The 23,058-nt window shown below is 35.7% G+C and overlaps 1 protein-coding gene and 1 long non-coding RNA gene across 2 annotated transcripts; both read right to left on the minus strand.

Moving 5' to 3' along the window:
• Positions 1 to 836: 836 nt before the first annotated feature.
• On the minus strand, positions 837 to 6,135 carry LOC136064079 (uncharacterized). Its single transcript, XM_065765321.1, has 7 exons — positions 5,748 to 6,135; positions 3,732 to 4,120; positions 3,549 to 3,666; positions 2,974 to 3,503; positions 2,593 to 2,892; positions 1,324 to 1,550; positions 837 to 1,269 (listed from the first exon to the last, which is right to left on the minus strand). The coding sequence occupies exons 1-7, from the start codon at positions 6,133 to 6,135 to the stop codon at positions 837 to 839; spliced, it is 2,385 nt and encodes a 794-aa protein (XP_065621393.1).
• A 10,354-nt stretch (positions 6,136 to 16,489) lies between these two features.
• On the minus strand, positions 16,490 to 22,114 carry LOC136064080 (uncharacterized). Its single transcript, XR_010625732.1, has 2 exons — positions 21,718 to 22,114; positions 16,490 to 17,161 (listed from the first exon to the last, which is right to left on the minus strand). It is a non-coding gene; the product is annotated as an uncharacterized LOC136064080 (long non-coding RNA).
• Positions 22,115 to 23,058: the final 944 nt, after the last annotated feature.

The following is a 23,058-nucleotide window of genomic DNA, read 5'->3' on the forward strand; positions in this document are numbered from 1 at the left end:
CAACCTTTTGGTGTCAACTTTCAAACCTTTTGATAAAATGCTCGTCTCATTTTTCTTTTAATTTTTTTTTTTTAGAGAAATTTTCTTTTAATTTAAGTAGCGCAGCATAGAGATTTTCTTTTATAAACAAAGATAAAAATAATAATAAAAATCTAACGCTTACAAATGATAATATAAATTACAAAGGCAGTATGTCTAATTTTTTCTATAAAAAAAAAAAAAAAAAAAAAAAAAAGCAAAAACAAAAACAAACAAATCAAACAAAACAACAGCATCACAATTTTAAACCCTAGAATTACTTAGATACCCACCTCTTCACTCTCTTATCAGCCGCCCAAGCCCCAAACTCTCCCTCTCCCATAAATGTCTACCTCCTATCTCTTTCTCTCTCCTCACTTCTCTGCTTCCACCTCCACTGCTTGCTACTTGCTGCCACCGTATTCTGCCCCTTAATATCACAATTCTTGGAGTGTCACTCTTTCCTATGTTGTTTTCACTATTCTCAGAAAGTTTTATAGAAGATTTCGAATTTTGATGCTCCTTCTTACAATGCTCTCTTTGAGGTTTGTTTATGTATTTTATTTTCAATGGTTTTGAATGATCTTTTATGGATTCATTTTAGTTTTTTTTTTTTTTAATGGGTTTTTTTTTTTTTTTTTGGTGNGGACTACAGGCATGATTGGATTTAAGTTTAAATACTTAGAGAACCGATAAGGAATGTTAACTAACCCAAATCATCTGATCCGAGGACTACAGACATGATTGGATTTAAGTTTAAACACTTAGAGAACCGTTAAGGACGACAAATTGTCATAGTGATTAAAGAGAAGATTCGATTAATAATAGTACCTTTTGAAGTTATTTACATTCCAAGGGCGCGGTATTACATGACTATCTAAGTCCTCCAAGAAATATGCCCCAATGCCAGCCCCTGAAGTGATACGATATGGCCTTTCCCAATTGGGTCCTAACTTCCCCCAGGTTGGATTTTTTGCAGTGCCCACAACTTTCCTGAGTACCAAATCACTAGGTTCTAGAGGCTTTAGCTTTACGTTGGCATCATAGCCTTGCCTGAGCTTTTGTTGGTAATGTGCCAATCGAACCATTGCATTTTCTTTCCTTTCCTCAATCAAATCCAAACTCCTTTCTAGTAGTTCATCATTGCTGGTCAGACTGAACGAACTAGTTTCCAAAGTTGGGAACCCAGTTTCCAGAGGGATGACAGCTTCCGCCCCATAAGTCATCGAGAAAGGGGTTTCTCCAGTAGATCTGCAAGACATAGTTTTGTAAGCCTAAAGTACGTGTGGCAACTCTTCCACCCACTTGCCCTTCGTATTGTCTAATCTCTTCTTCAATCCATTAACTATGACTTTGTTAACTGATTCTGCTTGTCCGTTCCCCTGGGGATAGGCCAGAGTGGAGTATCTGTTCATGATTCCCAATTCGCTACAATACTTCCGAAATGCTTTACTGTCGAACTGTAGGCCATTGTCCGAGATGAGAGTATGAGGAACTCCGAAACGAGTAATAATATTCTTCCATACAAATCTCTGCACATCTACGTCTCAGATGTTGGCCAGGGGTTCAACTTCAACCCATTTGGTGAAATAGTCTGTGCCGACCAGAAGGTACTTCATGTTTCCTGCGACTTTTGGGAATGGACCTACTATATCTAAACCCCATTGAGCAAACGGCCATGGACTAAATAGTGGGTTGAGGACTCCACCTAGTTAGTGTATGTTCGGCGCAAATCGTTGACATTGATCGAACTTTTTAACATACTCGTGGGCTTCTTTTTGCATGTTCGACCACCAATAACCTTGAGTAATGGCTCGGTGAGCTAAAGACCTGCCCCCAGTGTGACTCCCACAAATTCCTTCATGCAATTCCTTTAGTAACACCTCAACCGCTTCAGGATGCATACATAATAGGTACGGCCCTGAATAGGAGCGTTTGTATAATTTCTGGTCTTTGGATAGCCAGAATTCTGGTTGCCTTTCTTCGAATTTTGTCGGCTTCCCCCTTTTCTTTAGGCAGAATATCTTCTTTCAAGAACTTAACTACTGGGTCCATCCAACAAAGCCTGGTTCTAATTTGATGAACTTGGATTACATCTCTTCTTGCTTCAGTAGACCCATGCAAGTCCTCGACGAGAATAACTCTCGGCAAGTTTTGTGCTGAAGAGGTAGCAAGTGTGGCCAGGGAATCAGCATGTGCATTACCACTTCTAGGTATGTGCAGCAAACTAAAAAATTCAAACTACGATTGCAGACATTTAACTCGGCTCAAGCATCCCTGCATCCTTTCATCCTTCGCCTTAAACTCCCCATATACTTGACCCACAACTAATCTTGAGTCCGAGAACAACTCTATTGCCTTTCCTTCCATTCTCTGGACCATAGACATTCCCATCAATAGGGCTTCATACTCCGCCTCATTATTTGTTGCCAAGAAATCAAACCTTAATGATTTTTCAATGACGATTCTCTCGGGAGATATCAATACTAGCCCCACTCTAGAACCTTTCTGGTTCGCTGCGCCGTCCACATATACTTCCTAGTGGGAAGGGCCTTGTTGAAAAATCATACCAACCGATTTTTCATCCATGTCCTTCTTTGCCTTTACTTCTTCTAAACCAGGTTTCGTGAACTCGGCCACCAGATCCGCAACGATTTGCCCCTTGATTGAAGTGCGAGGCAAGTATTTGATATTGAAAGCCCCTAGGATAGTGCCCCACTTGGCTATTCTCCCTGTGTAGTCGGCATTTCGAAGTACAAATTTAAGCGGGAGTTGTGTGAGCACGATGACCGTATGTGCTTGGAAGTAATAGGGCAATTTTTGTGTTCTAAGTACTACTGCCAAGATAGCTTTCTCCAGCGGCAAGTACCTAATCTTAGCCTCATGTAGAGATTTACTCACATAGTAAACTGGCTTTTGCACACCTTGATCCTCTCATATCAGTACTAAACTTACAGCATAGGGAACCACAGCAATATAGGCAAACAGGACCTCATCCGGTTCAGGGCTAGACATAATTGGTAGCCGAGCCAAGTAGTCTTTGAGTTGTTGAAAGGCCGAAGCACATTCTTCAGTCCATTCAATCCCTTTCCACTTGTTGATCAGTGAGAAGAAAGGTTTACACCTATCCGTGGACTGAGAGATGAACCGGTTCAGGGCAGCTGTCATTCCTGTTAACTTCTGAACCTCTTTCGGATTCCGAGGAGGTTGTAGGTTTTGAATAGCCTTTATCTGATCGGGGTTAACCTCAATTCCCCTGTGTGTCACCATGTAACCCAAGAATTTGCCTAACCCTACACCAAATGAGTATTTGGAAGCGTTCAGATGTAACTTGTGCCTTCTTAGGATTTCAAAAGTGTTGTCAAGGTCCTTCACATGCTCAGGAATGACTTTACTTTTTACCACCATGTCATCTATATAGACCTCAATGCTTTTACCTAACTGTGATTCAAACATCCTTGTCATCATTCGCTGGTAAGTAGAGCCTGCATTTTTCAAACTGAATGGCATCACTTTATAATGGTAATTACCAGTAAGGGTAACAAAAGCGGTCTTCTCCTGGTCATCTGGGGCTAATGGTATTTGATGGTAACCTTGGAAAACATCCAAGAAACTTATCCGGGGGTGGCTGACAGTAGCATCTACTAGCTGATTAATTTTCGGCATGGAAAAAGATCCTTAGGACAAGCTTTATTTAAGTCGGTGAAATCTACATAGACTCGCCATTTCCCACTCTTCTTCTTCACTACCACAGTATTTGCTAACCACTCGAGGTAAAAAACTTCTTTAATAGCTCCAGCCTGCTTGAGCTTCGTTACTTCTTCTTTGACTGCATCTGCATGTTCTTTAAATGGGCGCCGAGGAGGCTGCTTCTTGGGGATAATTAATGGGTTGACCCTCAGATGGTGGCAAATGAACTCTGGATCCACTCTTAGGGCTTCGTAAGCATTCCAGACAAATACATCAAGATTTCTCTTAAGGAACTCAATTAGCTCTTCCTTTTCTGGTTGAGGTATCTGAGATTCGACTTGAAAGAACCTTTCAGGATCGTCCCTAATTAGAACTTTTACTAAATCCTCACATCTAACCCCTTCATCTAGATCTTCAACGGGGGATACCCGACTTTTTAACTGCTATAAGTCTCCCTTGGCCCTAACTGAGGACTCGATTTCGGGCTTGTGCTGGATAGCAGCCACCAAGCATTGTCTGGCTGAGGATTGATTTTCGCGGATTTCACAAACTCGCCCTTCGGACGGATATTTAACATTTTGATGTGAAGTAGAAGAAACAGCCCCTAGCGTATATAGCCAAGACCTGGTTACAATTGTCGTATAAGGGGAATACACATCTATGACAATGAAGTCTACTTCCACTACTTTTGAGCCAGTTTGCATAGGCAGCCGTATCTGGCCCTTCGGGGTGACAATCCTTCCCTCGAAAAGTTGTCAGGTTTGAGATTCAGCCCCCTGTACAGGTCAAGGTACATTATCTCCACGACGCTACCCTGGTCTACCATTACCCTTTTCACATCATATCCTCCAATTCTGAGGGTGACTACCAAAGCGTCATCATGGGGTTGGATGGTTCCAATCTTATCTTCGTCTAAAAAGCCTAAAACTAGCTAGATGACCGGTCTAGGTCTCCTCGGATCTCGACTAAAGTCCCCTACCAGTAACTGAGCTACTGACATAACCTTGGATGGCCAGACCCAGTTCTTCCCGGTGCTGCGAAGATGAGGTTGATAGTTCCCAATGAGGGTTTCGAAGAATCATCCTTCTGGGGTTTGGAATTCATCTGACCTCCTCGGCCACTGGAGTGATGCAAGAGGTGCCTCAATCTACCTTCGCGGACCAGTTGGTCCAAATGATCCCACAGACTTTTGCAATCTTCAGTGGTATGCCTATGGTCTTGGTGGTATTGGCAATATAGATTATGATTGCGTCCCTCAGGATTCCCCACCATTTTACTCGGCCACTTAAAGAATGGTTCATTCTTGATCTTCTCCAAAACTTGGTGGACTGGTTCCTTGAATACTGTATTGACTGCTTGAGTATTTGTTGATCTCGACTACCCAGGGAAATCTCTCCATGGCTTGTTATTATTGTAACGGTTCGACCTGAAATCCTTCCTCTCTTGGGGGATAACCTTGTCCTTACCCTTCCCTTGTTACTGATCTTCTTCAACCCTTTTATATTTTTCGATACGGTCCATGAGCTGACGCATGTTAGTAATAGGTTTACCAAACAAGGACATCCTTAAACCGTGGTTAGTAGGGTGACCGAGCTTGAACGTGTCAAGGGCCATTGCATCAAAATTACCCTCCATATCATTAAACATCTCCCAATACCTATCCAAGTACGCCTTTAGGATTTCACCCTCATGCATGCTTAAGGATAGCAGAGAAGACAAGGGCTTGGCCACTCTTTGGCAGGTGACAAAATATGAACCAAAAGCTTGAGTGAGCTCTTGGTAAGAATTGATGGAATCTGCTTTCAAGCTGTCGAACCACCTCATTGCAACCGGTCAAAGACTGGAGGGGAAGACCTTACACATCAGAGTTTCATCTCTGGAATAGACAGCCATCCTTTGATTAAAGTGGCTCACATGCTCCACAGGGTCCATTTTACTATTATAAATGGTAAAGGTTGGCTAGTTAAAACGCCGAGGAAGTCTCGCTCCTTTAATCCTGTGAGTGAAGGGTGACCTAGAGATTTGATTCAAAGCCTTACTCATAGCATCGTTTCCTACCCCTCCACGTGATGGGCTTTGAGGTTGCCTTTTGCGACGGTGCTCCTCTTCATATGAAAAGGATTCACTGATTGGTGTTTGAGACCTTTGCTCGTAAGTGACATCTTGCTCGTCACCCCAATCCTCATCAGAATGTGAAGAAATACGTTTTCTTTTTGCAAGGCGCAACTCCCTTCTCAACCTCTCAATTTCCAAGTGCATGTTGCTCTTCTTTGCATGAGATATGTGACTTCCTCCATGTGGTTGACTCCGCTCAGGGTGCGTAGTATGCACGCTACCTTCAAGATCGTGTCTCTGCTCCAAATTGAGAAAATGGTCTATGTGTTGGGACGCCCTAGATTCTGCTGGTTGTTGCCCTGGTTCAGCCATTATCAACTGCTGTTGCTTCCACTTATACTCAAGCTCTTCCCACAGATGGCACCAATTGTAGGGTTAGGATTTGTGACCCAAGCCCAAAAATAATAAATTTGTAGAGTATGGATGATAGAGCTAGGTTGACTGTGGAACTTATAACGATTGATCACAACGTCCCAGCATAAACCAGCATGAAATTACACATAAAAATCAAGTAAGTTCAAGTTTGAAAAGATTTGTGATAAATTGAGTACGGATTACAATTCTTAGGGTTACCATCAGACCTCCCCTCTATTAGGAGCCCTTCTTCTTTATATAGCATCCTCCTCCATCATCCCCATCGTCCACTTGTTCTCCATCTAGTTCCCTATTTGAGTGCATGTCATGTCATGTATCTCCCTCAGCTTTTTGTGAGTAGCGGTAGCTGAAGTTATACTGTTCAGAGGTCTTCTCCACATAAATGCGGCCAGAAAAGTTGCTGCAATGCATTTAATACGGTGGTGGCAGTTTTTCCTCTTAGATATTTCTTCATTCCTCATCTCCAGGCGTGTCCAAAACTTATCTAAACTGCTGAAATCACTAGTAAGCTCATTCGAACCCCCCAGATATTTATATGACCCAGAATCTTTTCACTCAAGGATAATGATCTTTTCGAAACACTGATGATCTCTTCGAACGGAGTTTTTTCGTTCCCATGTATCCTTCTTCCACGTGAAGTACCCCTCGACAATTTTAGACTCTTCGGACATATAATAACCTTTGCATTGGGCTTTAGGCCCACTACGTATGGTTGGGCTTCCCACCCACCCCTCCCCCCCCCCCCCCAACACGATATTCTAAAAATGCAACTATAAATATGCACTATTTTCTACACAGTTTCCCTAACTTGTATTTATAGGTATAGCTCATTGACTTCAGATTATATATATATATATATAGCTCATTGATTTCGTGTGGTTTATTAAGCTTTTTAAGCTTTAATCAATTCTAAATATGTGGTTTATTAATTTGTTTCCAATAATGTATTAGCTTTTCTAATCATTCTATTTTTTGGTGTAACTTTCAAGTGTTTTCCTTGTCGTAAAGTAGTATGCTACACCTTTTGTTTTGGTTTTTTGTGAAGAAATAGTATGCTACGCGTTTATTGGTATGGAAATTGACTGCACAAAACATTTCAATTATTTATATGAAACATTGACTTGAGTAAACGGGGCAATAGATAAAGAAAATCGGAACAAATTGAAAAATTATGCAACCTCTATCCTGAAGTGTCTGTCAATTGACGCCCAAGCTGCCAAAATTGGCACCACGGAATCCAAAGGTCCACCAATATTACAAGTCCCATTCTTCAAGAATTTCATTTATTCCCTACTTTATCAGTTTTTTTTTTTTTGGTAGTTTTAAGAGAAAAATAAAAATTTTAAGAATATGATGGTAACTATTTTATTAAGTTAATCCAAATGAATATCAATTCCTGAAATTATCAAGATAATCATTTTTTTTTTTTTGACGGGAAATAAGTATTTATTAAAGAAAAAGAGAAGCTACAAAGAAGCATAATTGCTTGCCTCAACCCTGATAATAGACTCAAAACAAAGCGGCCAGCACCCTATATCAAAAAATCCAAAAACATTATATGATTAAGAGACCATTTGACCAAAGAATGGGCAGCACCATTTGAGGTTCTAGGAACCCAACTTACATGAATGCTTGGATATTGGGGGAGCAAATAAGACATATCTAAGCAAGTGTTGAGAATTCTCCATGGGATTTCATGCTCTGGCTTAGATGGGCCTCAACCACAACTTTGGAGTCCCTCTCAATGAAAATAGCTACAAAGTCCAAGTTGGCAGATAGCTTTATGGCACAGTTTACAGCTTCAGCTTCTGCTTCGAGAGGAAGGTTAGTGTTTACCTTCTTGGAGCACGCAAAAACTAACTCCTCTCTCCAATCTCTAGCCACAACAGCAATAGCAGAACTGGATGGATTTAGGGCCGCATCAACATTGATTTTTACCATCGATCTTCTTGGCTCGGACCAGACACAAGGACGGCTAAATGAGCGAGGACAAGAGTGGCTGAAGAAGATGGATCCTGCAGGACCTGCACTCCTATGATCTTTCAACAAAATGGGAATTTTTGCAAACATATAATCAAGGTTCGGGGAATAACCCACAAAATGAACCTGGTTTCGGTGCTTCCATATCAAATCACAAACAATTGCGCCAAATAACAGAAATTCTTCTTGCTTATCATCAAAAGGAGGAGAAATAAGAAGTTGAATTAACTGTGGAGGAGAAGTCCCATATTATCCATTGTCAGGCCCCATTGGCTATTGTACCAAATTGCTTTTATAAAGGTACATAAAGTAAATAGATGAAGGCAAGATTCAACATCCGCCTTACAAAGAGAGCAAGAAGTGTCTCCCAAGTTTACGTACTTGCTTAGCAGTTCCTTTGTAGGGAGGCAATTAGCTGCAATTCTCCATAAATGGATTATAAGCCTTTCATGTAGATGAGATTTCCAGATTTTGCCTCTGGAAGAGTCTTGATTAGGTGGAGGATTTTCGCTTCTACAAAGCCAGTAGGCTGGTTTCACTGAGAAGTCTCTTAAAGAAGTTGGAGTCCACATCCATTTATGTTTGTGTTACAATGAGGAGATAGGTATTTTTCGAATATGGACTAGAGCATCATCATCAAAAAGCTCCCTTAATTTGTGAGTGTCCCAGTTGCATCTGTCTTGGCGAAGAAGTTGAGAAACAATCAAGGCATTATCTATGTTGTCACCTTCTTTTGGCCTTGGAATAAATTGGGGCAGGTCCAGGAACCATGGATCATTCCATATTCTAATAGAATTTCTATTGCCTACCAAAATACAAGCTCCACGAGATATGATTTGCTTAGTGCCCGCTATACTCCTCCAAATAGGAGAAGAACTGCTAGAAAATTGGTGGGCTAACCAATTACCTCTGACTCTATATTTGGCACGAAACATGGACAATCCTTCTTAGATAGTATCCACCAAGCAATTTTAGGGAGAAGAGCTTGATTGAATTCCAACGAACTTCTAAATCACAAACCAACATATTTTTGGGGCCAACATAAGGATGACCAACCAATAGGGTTAAGTACGACCCTGATTTTGATTTTGGGTTCCACTAGAACCGTTTAATCTCAGCATCAAGCTGCTCACAAAGAACTTTTGGGAGTTGGATGACTAACATAGGGAAAGCAGGTATGGCTTGAGCGACAGATCTTATAAGCATGGCCCTTCTAGCCTATGATAGATTCTTGCTTTTCCAACCACATAATTTGTTTTCCAGCTTCTCTTTTAGACGCTTGAAGTCGTTGACAATATTTTTAGACAAGACTAAAGGAACACCAAGATAACTGGTATTAGGAGGAAGTTTGTTGAGACCCTAGCAGAATTGCGGACTAACTCCTTTAGAGGGGAGGGGAAAATCTTGGATTTCTCCACACTTATAACCTGACCTGACCAAAGACAATATTTTTCTAGGCAATTTTTAAGAACATTTAATTCTGAAGATTTGCCTTGCAAAATAAAATAATGTCCTCAGCATAACAAAGTTTAGAAATGGATGGAGTTGACCAAGATACCTTCATGGCTGATAAATTCCTTGAAAGCACCTCTTTATTGATTAGCCTCATCAGCACTTCACTGCCCAAGATGAATAGGTAGGGAGACAATGGATCTTCCTATCTAAGTTCGGGAGAGGGATGAAAACTTGAGCATATGCCTCCATTTAAAAGGACTGAAAATTGAACTGTAGAGATGCATTGGTTTATTAAATTTAAGAATTTATCACAGAATCCAAGGCCTTCAGAACTGAGATAAGAAAGTTCTATTCCATTCGATCATAGGCTTTTTGAAAATCTAGTTTAATTCCCAAGTACACTTTCTTCTTGCCAATTTTTTTGAAATCGTCATTTATTCTTGAAAGATAAATAATTTTTATAATAATTCTAGAAATTAAACTTTATCTCTTAAGATTATCTTATACTTCCACATCGTATATGTGTCTCCTTCCATGGTCAACTCCAAGTCTACAAAGTAAGAGTTTTTTTTATTTGGGTTAAATGAGGAAGAGGCAAAACTAAAGAGTATTTTTTAGATAATTCTTCAAATAATTTTTATCATTCTAGATTTTTGAACGCCCATTTTTTTTTTTTTTGGGGACATACAAAGTTTATGACTATATAGGATGGCAATCTTATCTAAAAATTTTTATAGGGAGACAAATTCGTATATGTTTTTTTTTTGAAAAGCTTAGCATGAAAAGAGCCAAAGAAAAAGTAAAAAAGAAAGGGAATTGACATTTTAAACTTGATTGGAACTTAGCAAGAGAAGGTTCGGTTCTGTGATTGTTCAACAAATAGAGAAACACTCCATAGGAAATAGATCTCAGAAAGAAGGAGAGAGAGAGTGTGAGTATAGAGAAAGAGAGAAAAGAAAGAAGTGTTTGTTTTATATTTTGCAACTACAACCCAAGAGACATAACAATGTGTCTCTACATTAATACAGAGTACAAACAACTGAACATCAATTAATACTAAGAAAATTAACTACCACCCTTTGCGCGATGGTTACTTCATGAGTATAAGTACTTGTAAAGTGTGTTGGGGGGAGGGGGGAAGGGCCGGGGTTTAAGTTTCTAGGAAGGAGTTTTACACACATATACACATAAATTAAACAAAAGTAGAATTCTTATCTTATATATATAAAAAAATACTAAGAAAATTAAAACATTTTGCATAAACCACCAAATGAAAAGGCACTTTCTTTGGGAATTTATAAATGTAAATGTGGCAAGAATTTATATAGTCATGTGACGCAATAAGCAGAAGTGGTCAATAAAAAGTTGTTTCGTTTTTATGCTATATTATATTTTACACACACACACACACACATATATACATACATACTTACATAAATACATACATACAATTACTGATTTGTAAAAAATCTAATAAATTCAAATATTGATTGAAGAAATTGTGTATTTTTCTAGTTTTTATAATTGTAAAAAATAAAAAAAATTTATGAGTACAAAATTATTCTCATTTGTTTATATGTTTCTGTTTATGATTATGTTTATGTTACTTTATTTTAATGTTATCTTCAAAAAATTAATTCTAAATTTGATATACCAATAAAATCTTTATTACATATGGAAACAACACTAGTTATTATATAGCATGGACAAAGATTAATTTAGCAATTACATTTAATAAACTTTTTTGTAGCTACAAAGTGAAATAATGTTATAATCTATTTTAGACCCTAATACTTATATGCATCTAAATTGTTAACTTATGTTCAATTATGTAACATATTCTATATATATATATATATATATATTAAAATACCGAATTCTGAAGGATCAAGGCCATTTAGTTGCCAATTTGTTTCATGGTGAATTGTGTCATCTTAAATCTAGAGGGATAAAGCACTATGTATGATAAAATTTGGACATTTGTTGGTAAACTATATCATATACTATTTGAATAAATAGTATTCCCACTAATCGATATACTTCTAAAGAGGGCACAACAAATAGCCAAGATATGAATTTTTTTTTATCTCATTCAGTGGTTTGTTAGTTTTTTCCATAATAAATATAATAATATGAAAATAAAAATAAAATACAAATACCAATGTTAATAACAACAAAACTAATACAGTTTTGATTAAAAAAAAAAAAAAAACTTGATTTTGCTTATTATAATTTACTTTTGAAAAACATATTCTAGTTGATTTTTGTGAGAATAAAAATAATAATTATTATGTATAAACATATCAAACATAAACCTAAACTTGCTGAATTTTGAAAAAAAAAATACTAACAAATAATGAATAATCATAATTGGTTTACATATATATATATATATATTTGCAAGACATGTCATATTGTGATTTAAGACAATTATATTGTGTAAAATATTATTTAAAATGCTGATAACTTTTGTCCAAAATAGGTGGTAGTGACAAGCATGGTGGCAAAAGGGATGTCCAAAAAAGTCCACAGGCCAATCCAATCTTATTCATAAGCACATTGAAGTTGATTTTCAGCAAATAAGGCTCATTATTTTGAATGAATTTCCCTCCAATTCATAAAATATTTGAACATTGATGAGTCATTTTCTTCAATGTTTTATTTGCAAACCAATATATAATTCACACTAAAGTTACCTGATGTTGGATGGTGTTATATTACATTTAGTTATGGTCAAACCTATCTACATAAATTGTAACAAAGTTTGGCAAGAAATTAACAAACACAAACCAAAGGGAGTAGAAGGCGGTCAATAGGTGATTTCAATCAAACACTGTAGTGGACATTTAAACTATCAAATAAAAACATAATGTGCCCAAGAGATTCTATGCTACAAGATCTACTACAATTCCATCAAATGAATACCTTAAATGAAAATAAAATGGGCTTTTGCCTTCAAAAAAAAAAAAAAAATCCAGTATTTTGTCCAATTTTTCAAATTAATTAGGAAAATGCTCATCTTTTAAAACTCGATTTATGGACAATCGAGTTATAACAAACTGAAAATTAAAAAATAAAAAATAAAATTTTGGAGCCTTATAGTGGCGTTTTGGAACTCGAGTTCCATGCAAGTTTTATTTTTTTATTTTTTAAGTTTGATCGCCCCATACCTATAGTGGCATTTTAAGGAACCTATAGTGACGTTAAAACTCTATTTTGAGAAAATCGAGTTTCAAAACAAGAGCATTTTCTTAATTAGTTTGGGAAAGAGGGCAAAATGCTGAATTTTTTGCGTGAAAGGGGGAAAGACCAATTTTCTCCCCTTAAAAGCAGAAAGAGTTTTCTATACATAGAGCAATGGCAGACTAGAGGAAGACAAAGTTCTAGAAGGAATTGACTGAACTTTCACTAATTCAAAATGGCTGAATGATGTACTTGAGACAACAGTCACATTCCTACCCAACACAGTTTTAGATCACTCACCACTTTTGTTAGATGCTAAGGCTATCATAGTTTATATATATATATATATATAAGCCCTTTTCGTTTTGAAGCAATGTGGTTGCTAAATTAACCATATGTAAAAATGTAGTGCAAGATACTTGAAAAATAAAAGTAAATGATTCCCCTACATATACTTAATACCTTGTCCATAAAAATAAAAGTTACAAATTGGCTGCACTCAAAGAATGGAACAATAATGTCATAGGGACTTATTAAGGATAACTCAGAGACTGTTGTCAAATAATTAAAAACTCAATCTGACCATGGGCTATATAAATGAGTGTGCCGTTGGCATAGATGTGTGAAAGTTCAATATGGGTACGAAACACCCTTGAACGTTTAGACCCCCAGATACAAAAATACCAATTCAAGTTTTATATCAAACAATTAATGTGCGGAATATGATAACAAGCTTATAACAGAATTGATAAAACAATCGAAGCCAAATATAGACACATCCACGGCAGTAAATATAAGGCAAAGATAAAGGAAAGAGAGATGCAAACACACGGACAACACACGATGTGTTATCGAAGAGGAAACCGAAGTCCTCGGCGTAAAACCTCTCCGCCGCCCTCCAAGCGGTGATAAAATCCACTAAAGAATATAGTTGGGATACATGAACAGCAAAAGACCTTCCAAGCCTAATCTACCCAAGTACCTAAGCCCTCCAAGCTTCTTGCTCCAACGAGGTTACGCCGAACCTATTTCTTCTTTAGCTTGCCGGATTCCGCTACTTGACCATAGCATCAACCAATGTATATTGGTTCCTTTCCAAACTGCTTCCCTAAACACCAAATGGACCTTCTCACAGATGTGGGTGTGGTGAGATAAGGGTTTGGTAAATGACCTCTCAAGGGTATGACAATGGAGAGGAAGAGAGTAGAGGAATTTGTAGAGTCTCTTTAGATGAAGATTGGGGATGAGGCAATCTTGTTTTTCTTTAGGGTTTTCTCTCACAAAATTCTCTCTAGAAGCTCTCTCAATATGATGGGTATAAGGGTGTATATATAGTAGGGTGAGAAGGGAATACAAAACGTCAGTTTTTGCCAAACAGGGCAAGTTGGCGACTTGGTCTCGCGGCTTGTCCAAGTCGCGACGTAACGGCCTGACCAGATTGGAACTTTTGTCCTGTAGCGTGACAGCTGGCGCGACCCTTCAGCTTCCTAGTGTGCCTCTCACGTGCCAGCCTTTAGCGACTTGCCAGTCGCGATCCACCCGCGAGCCCCAGCCGTGAGCCTCTGTTTTTCTTGTACACTCTTAAGTTTTTTTTCACATCTTCTCACATACTACCCTTACAATTTTCCCATCTAAATACAGGGTTGCTAAGTGCTAAATTACAAGCAAATTGGTCACGGAATAAAGTCAATTAAATGGTTGATTAAATTCAACCTTACAATGTGTGTCACTCCCGAGTCCAAACTAATTAAATTCCATCCAAACAGTATCATGTTAGAATTAAATCTGAGCTTTTTAACTTCTGGAATTAGTGAAGTAACCTAAAGATATAAATTTAAAGCGAAATAGTGTTTCTTATCATTAAACAAGCATCTTGCTTATCATATAACCTAGAGGGCAGTAGCATACTTACATTAATAAGAATCAAGATTTATTGGATAGAGATTTTGGGCAGATTTATTGGAAGCTCAATTCTTCAATTTGTGAAAAATATATTCGATTTCCTCTTACAAATTTTGTAGTTGAAAATTGAAAACACATAGCTGATCTTTTTTTTTTTTCTTCTTTTTTTTTTTAATTTCTTTTTCGATATATCTGTATCTTTTTAAAACCTAACTGATCCCTAAGGCATTTGCAATCCTTCAGTCTCACATTCATAAATAGATTTCTAAGGTAACTAGAAGGTAAAAGGAGATGGTTGTATACCAATGGAGGGAGCTAAACTCAAGATTTCATGATGAGAATCTTGAGGCTATTGAACCACAAGACTTAATCACATAGCTAATCTTTTTAACTTTTGGAGTTAGTTTCTTAGAACACTCGCATCAAGATTGCTAGGGGTAGAGCTATAGCAAGCCCCCCCCCCCCCCCCCCCCCCCCCCCAAATTTTAAAAAATGATTTTATATTATGTATAAGTATTAAAATCTTTAAATATTTAGCTAAAAAATTATAAGTTGCCCCTCCAAATGTTTGAGTTAGTTCAACAATGCTCTTAAAAACCAATAGAATTTGTCAATTGGTCTAGTAGTTATAGAGACAAAATAGTTTTTGTTTTCTCTAATTTAGCTTTTCGTACATGTTTAATATTAAACTAGATAACTTTTGTATACTTTTTGAAGTTTAAAATATGATAACTTTACCTAAAAAATTATCTTGCGAATATACATGTGAAAGTTATTAATTTATATACAATATATTTATAAATTATGATCTACTTTAGTATCAAAATATTAATGTTTATATTTGTGTATGTGCATTACGCATGTGTGATGAATTATCTTGGCTCGAAACTAATATATTAATACTAAAATTTGGCCCCTCCAAACAAAAAATCCTAGCTCCGCTCCTGAGGATTGCTAAACTAACCTTTAGTATTCATCTAGATCTGTATATATTATTTTCCACCAAGATGGATAAGAATGCTACCAATCTAGCCTTTATTTCTATTTATCTTTATTGATTGAAAATTTTTAAAGTAACTAACCGCACTTTATTTTGGGTATGATATCTCTAATAGTTAACATAGTATGCTATATTCATTTTTATTTTTTGTTTTAAATTTCTTATTTTTTTCATGTTGGAAAATAAGTGACATCAAATTAGATGGCAACAACGTTAAACTGGACAATAATAGTACATCAAATTATGATATCTCAAAAAGAAAAAATAGCACTTTTTTGTTTTGTTTAAATTCTTATATAATTATTATGGATAGCAACAACATATCATATGATGATAACTACTATAACATTTATTTGTAATGTCATTTATTTATTTATTTATTTATTTATTTTTCTCAATCCTCACATTGTCATGTTTAATAGTACCAATGTTATATTGGATGGTAAAAATATCTCTATGATGGTAATTGCATCACATTTGTTAGTAACATTATATATTTGGTTTTACTTAAATTCCTCATTTTGGTAATTACATCTATCATTCCATTATCCTCTTTGTTCATATTGGTTAATAGGTTGTGCGACCATGGAGCACACCTATAGAAAAGATTTCATAGCACTAATGGTACCGATAAGACGCATAAATGGCATATGGCTGACTTAAATTGCAGCAGGGAGAATGTGGAAGTGGAATGAACCAATGCAAGGCTTCGATCTGTGTTTGCTACTCCCCTAGTTGATCAGATTTTGAGCCTTCCTCGACCATCCTTGGTTCTGCATGGGAGATAGGCTTAATTATATCATGCCAAATGGCTCTGGTGAATACACTGTTAAAAGTATATGCAGCTACAACAACAGACGGGAATCCAAGGTGGGTGGTAGTTATCATGTGCTACAACAACGGTATTCTTTTTGAAAACACCGTTTAGCTTCATGCCTTCATCTTGGATTACCATTAGATCTAACAGTGAGCAAAACACTGTTAACCATGATTAATCATCTTGTAGAGTTATTACATACATATGTTAACTAATTTTACTTAAAATCCCACATTTATTGCCATCCACTCCTCATTCATTTTGATTAGTGGAATAGATATTGTGGGCAGATGTAGAGGAAGAACCAATCCATGTTGCATTTGATGATTGAACAAGGCTCTGACTTTCCATTGGGTTTGGTCGTGAGCTCTCACCATATTGATCTCTTAAGGCTTCAAACCCCATTCATCGCCATAAAAACTTGGACCTCTGGTCAATTCATCAATGACTATCCGGCCTTCAAGCATGTTCACTACTGCAGTCATGACAGGCCTAAGCACTGGTGATGGATTAGTGCATAATAAAGCTACTTTGATCATTCTAAGTGCCTCTTCCTTGCTGAAATCAGACCCCAATTCTGGATCTACCAACTCCATCAAATCCCCTCTCTGTTGTAACACGATGGCCTAAAATGACAAATGAAAAGACTTTGTAAATTATTAATAAAAACAAACAATTCAATTCTGCTTTTTTCTATCAATGATGTTCCCCAAGTAGGCAAACAAATTACCAATTGGCTACCATGTTAATTAAATGGGAAAATACTATAACACACGTAGTACACACTAACAAAAAAAATAAGGGAACATGACTTGAAGTCACAATTTGGAAGTTGAAGTTATGATTTCAAACTTTGAAATCAAGACTTCAAGTCATGTTTTCCCTTACTTTTTGTGAGCGTGTGTACTATGCGTTTAATAGTGTGTGAAATAAAAATGACTCTAATTAAAATATAAAAGAAAATTAACAGTTAATAACAAATAAAAGAATGAATTTTTCATTATAATATAAAAGCAATAAATATCAACATTTGTTTTGTAAATTCATCCTTTTCATTTATTAGCCAAATATAATTTAATTTTCCTATATTTTAAAGATATCTAATGTGTTTTTTTTTTTTTTTTTTTTTTTTTTTTTTTTTTTTTTTTTTTTTTGTGTGTGTCTATTTGTTCTTAAAAGAATTAGAAGTTTGGAGATCAAATTCAAGTTTTTCTCATGGAAAGAACTCACGGACATTTTTTTTTCTTCCGATAATTAGAACCCATGGACAGCATTATTGAATTATATGATGTTAAGCCAACATCACTCATCAGAACATCACTTTAATTCCAATAAATAAAAATTAGTTATACTTGTAAGTGAACAAAAACTGTTTATGAATAGCTTGAGCTCATCAGAACATCACTTATGGTTTTTTTTTTTTTTTTTTTTTTTTGTGAATGAAATATTATTAACCAAAACAAAGAAAAAAATTATGGAGAATATTGGGCAGCCTTACCTTACCCAAGATAACATTAACAAAACTTACTAGAGAGTGGGGCTAAATCCCATATCAAAATAGTACAAATAAAGCTATGTAGAGACCACTTAGCTAACATATGAGTAGCAAGATTTGCATCCCTATAAATCCACCTGGATTTAATGGCTTCAAAAGCTATTAATGTTCGTTTTTTAGCAAACAAGTCAACTCAAACCCAAGTTTGGGCTTGAATATTAAGCTAGACAAACTAAAACATAATAATGTGTTCGTAAATAAGCTTGTGAACATGAAAGTTTGATTTGACAATATATAGTGTTATAGTTTTATACGTATACTTGTCTAAAATTATATTTATATAGAATGGATTATGTAGGTTTGTAAATAGGTTCATATAATATCAAATTAGTTATTATATGTTATAGATAGTATAGAGTGCATTAGTGGCAAAAATTCATAGATGTGTGAAGGGTAAAAAATTTAGTCATGATTTTATTATATATGGGAAAATAATAAGTTGATCAAGTATCTCGCAAACAAGCTCGTGCTTGTTCGACAAGAAAATGAACTAAGCTTGAACATTAATCTTGTTTGGTGATGAGCTTGAACTCAATTCGTGTTTGAAATTGATTCGGGATATGGAAGCGACAAGAAGCAGAACACATCTACTTCTAGAAAACAAGAAACAAAACGCATTTGCTTCTAAAAATAACCTCGAATCTACAAGGGTTTCTTGAATCCACAAGGAGAAAGGGTCTGGAATCCACTAGAGAATAAAAAAACAAAAGTCTAAATTTTATTGATTGAATAATTGTTAAAAAAAACCGTGTACGTACTTAGGGCCTATTTAAGGGCTTCATAAAACTTGACAGAAAAGAAAATATATTCTAAAATAACTCCTAATTAATACCTAATCATAACAAGAACCAAATTTGACCTAAAAAGCATTAAATGCACCTAAAAATAAGGAAATAAATCACCTAAACCTAAAATAACGTTTTTTACATAAAAATATCAAAAATAATAAATCACAATAATTAAATAGTAAACTATGTCCTACATCAGACCTTTTCCACTTGAAACAAACTCGTTCTCAAATTCATCTTTGAAATCTAAAATCTTCTGTTCCAAATAAACAAATACTTTGAATGCCTGAGCCCCTTGATCTTCCTTCCATACTTACAACTCATCAATTGAGTAAACAAATTAACTTGAGATTCTCTTTCCTTAGCCTTCATGCAATTGACAATATTCACCAAATGAAAGTTGATGATTGAATCAAATCTTTCAACGCCAACAAAATTAATAAACTTTGGTATATCGCCTACCATAAAAATAACACGAGCGACGGACTTGCAATCACCTGATTTGGGTTTATCAAGATCTTGGACAATGTTCTTTACAATTTTTACCTCACATTCATCTACTTCACTGTAATTTTCACCAAATGTATTAAGAACATCTATCTTTTTCTCATTGGCTTCAAAAAAAATTTCATGCATGTTATCTTCACAAAAATTTTCAACTTGTGATAATAAAACTTGATTTTCTTTAGAAATTGGCTTCATCTTTTTTACCCTAGAACATTTTTCTTTTCTTGAATCATATGAATATATAGATCTATAACTAACACTTGTATAATCTAGTATATCATAATAATCATGAGGAAACCACAAATCAACCAACACCTTTTTCATTCTTTGCCAAGAGCGAATTGGATGCTTACCTCGACGCTTTCTATCAATTTGTATGTCTTTCCACCATTCCTCTATTTCACCATCCAATTTATTGAATGCAAGTTGTACTCTTTCTTCATCACAAATTTCTCAATAATCAAAATCCTCTTCCAAATCAAGAAGCCAAACAATAAAATCCAACTTACACATCTTTCCATCAAAGAATGAAATTTTCTTATATTTAGGAGTGCGTCTAATGATATTGCTCTGGGAGGATTTACTAGCAAGAGGGGTAGTGACTGCTGGCTATAGTTCGCATGACACTTGCTAGACATCATGTTGAAGTTGAAGGAATTCCTTCCTAAGAACTTCTACCTTAACCTTTCGGTTACTAAAAATGCTACTGTCACATTTAGTAGCCATCAAACCAGGGTAAGTACAAGGCTCTAATACCAACTGTACGTTTTTAGACCCCTTAAACACAACCAGATTAACCTAGTTATTTAGCCAAGTGATTAACTTAGGTAAATTATTCAATTCTAGGTTAACACATATAAATCATATCATTGAACAGTACGGAAAATAAATAACACAACGATATTATAACCCAGGAAAACTAAACAGGTAAAAAACCTGGGGAGGATTTAACTTAGCTATCCTCAAGGTAAAATAGATTTACTATGAAAGAATTGAAGTTTACACAATAGTGACTTAGACCACTAGCATCCTATTGCTACCTTGAGTGGGAAACTTACTACCATGACCACATGACAGCTCCGAGTCTACGGACTACTTCTTTCTTAGATTCACAGCATCCATAAGTACTCCCTCTTGTGTTTCTTTAAGCTCTTTATGTAGAAACTGAATCGATCATCAAGCTCTTGACATAATCTTAATTCTTGATAACCCTAAGTATATGTGAAGGCAAACACCTCGAGATCTCACAAGAGATTCACATACATAGCATAAACAACTACTACAAAACGTGGCTATGGTTTTTCCTTTTATACTTAAGGCAAAACATAAAACCCTACACATCATACAGGCTTGGGCTGAGTTGGAAAATTTTGCAAAAAAAAAAATCTGCACGAACTTCGATCAATCGAGTCTAATTTTTGATCGATTGACCCTGATAGATTTACACAATAAATCATGCAGTACACTCGATTCCAACTTTACAAATAAACACACTTTGAGCAAATCTAAATAAGACTAAACGTTTTAATCAGGGTTTGCCAACATTACAAAATGAAGTTCTAGTACATTTAAACCTAAAGTCTTAGAACCCAACACCAACTGATGCGGGATGAGGAAGTATAAAGAAGCAGAACACGTCTACTTCTAGAAAATAAGAAACAAAACACATTTACTTATGAAAATAATCTCGAATTCACAAAGGTTCTTTGAATCCACAAGGATAAAGGGTTTGGAATCCGCCAGAGAATAGAAAGACAACATTATAAATTTTATTGATTAAATAATTGTTAAAAAAAAAGTGTACAGACTTAGGGCCTATTTAAGGGTTTCGTAAAACTTGATAGATAAGAAAATGTATTCTAAAATAACTCCTAATAATACATAACTATAACATGAACCAAATTTGATCTAAAAAGCATTAAATACATCTAAAAATAAGGAAATAAATCACCTAAAACTAAAATAACGTTTTTTTATATTAAAATACCAAAAATAATAAATTACAATAATTAAATAATAAACTATATCCTACATCAAAAATGAAATTAAATGCAACTTGAACCTTGAAGATACAACCAAAACAAAGAAGATGAAAAAAAAAAAAAACCCTACATAATTTGTCTAACTCTCTCACATGTATGTTTTCAATTAAATGATGTTTATTTTACAACTTGAACCTAGTGAAACATAAAGTAGGTTGACCTAGTCAAATGGAGTAGTTCCCAAAGAAGAAACTAGGGTTCATATTTCTACCCAAAAAAAAAAAAAACTTTGGTTCATTATATTCTTTTAGCTGTAAGTTTCAAAACAACTTGAGAATGATGTGTCTTACCCAATCTAAAAGGCATACGAAGTTCTGATTTGGGCGATATTTCATGTTGTTCTTCCCAGCAATAATTTCCAATGCAACAACTCCAAAACTATAAACGTCCGCTTTGTAGGTTAGATGACCCCATAATGCATATTCTGGCGCCATATAGCCTCTACAACACATAAATTTATCATGATATTTGGTTCACTAATATGATCTTATGAACTTCCATCAGATTACCAATCAATTGTAATGTATGCAATCTTGCAATTAATAAGGCCACCACAAGTGAGTTTAGCTTCATTGAGCTAGAAGGAATAATAAAACAACTAAAGCAAGAGTAATAAGTAGATTAAAATAGAGATATTATGTTTTCTAAAAGTGCAAAGTGGATCAAAGTTAATGAGTATTTGCACTAAAAGATTTTTTTTGGGGGGGAGGGGGGGGGGGGGGGGGGGGGGATTGTTGCTAATTGAAAGCCTTTCAGTTTGCTTCTTATCTGTTTTTATTGAAGTTATCTACATGGTTTTTGAAAATTTTCAATGGAAGACTTTAATTGGAAATGTAATTCTAATGACAGCCAAGTCACAGATGTCTGAAATTAGTCTCCTTGGCTAATCAACACCTTCTTCTATGTTCTGGACAATATAGCATGTGTACATTTTTAGACCCCTTAAAACACAAGTTGTTTAACCTAGTTATTTAGCCAAGTGATGATAAATTATTCAGATCTAGATTAACACAAGAAAATCATATCACGTAAATAATGCGAAAATATAAAGAACACACAATATGATAACCTAGAAAAACCAAATTGGTAAAAAAATCTGGGGAGGATATAATCTAGCTATCCTTAAGGTAAAACAAATCCACTATGAAAGAATTGAAGTTTGTACAATAGAACTTAGTCCACTAACATCCTATTGCTACCTCAAGTAGAAAACTTACTACCACAACCACATGACAGCTCCAAGTTCACGAACTACTTCTTCCCTTGATCTACTGCAATCACAAGTTCTCCTATTTGTGACTTTGAGACTCCACTCAAAGGTTTTAGATCTTCTTTAGTTTTTATGCAGCAATTGAAGCGATCACCAAGTTCTTGACATGAANGACATAAGAGGAGGAGATTGTTTTCAAAGTTCCACGGACCACTCTTTTCAACCCATTCCAACTAAAATCTGGAACTAAATTTGAACTGCAGAATACCATTGCCCACATCCACTATTCATAGATCAGATCCTAACTTCCATGCCGTTCTGAGAGTGTTCTTGAGGGCATGACTATTCTGCTGGAGGTCAGAAAGTAATTTTCCAAAGAGGCTTAACAAGCATTCTTCAAGGAGGTTGCTTTGATTAGAGC

Source organism: Quercus suber, unplaced genomic scaffold (genome assembly GCF_002906115.3).
Source record: "Quercus suber isolate HL8 unplaced genomic scaffold, Cork oak 2.0 scaffold_621, whole genome shotgun sequence".
Lineage (NCBI taxonomy): Eukaryota > Viridiplantae > Streptophyta > Magnoliopsida > Fagales > Fagaceae > Quercus > Quercus suber.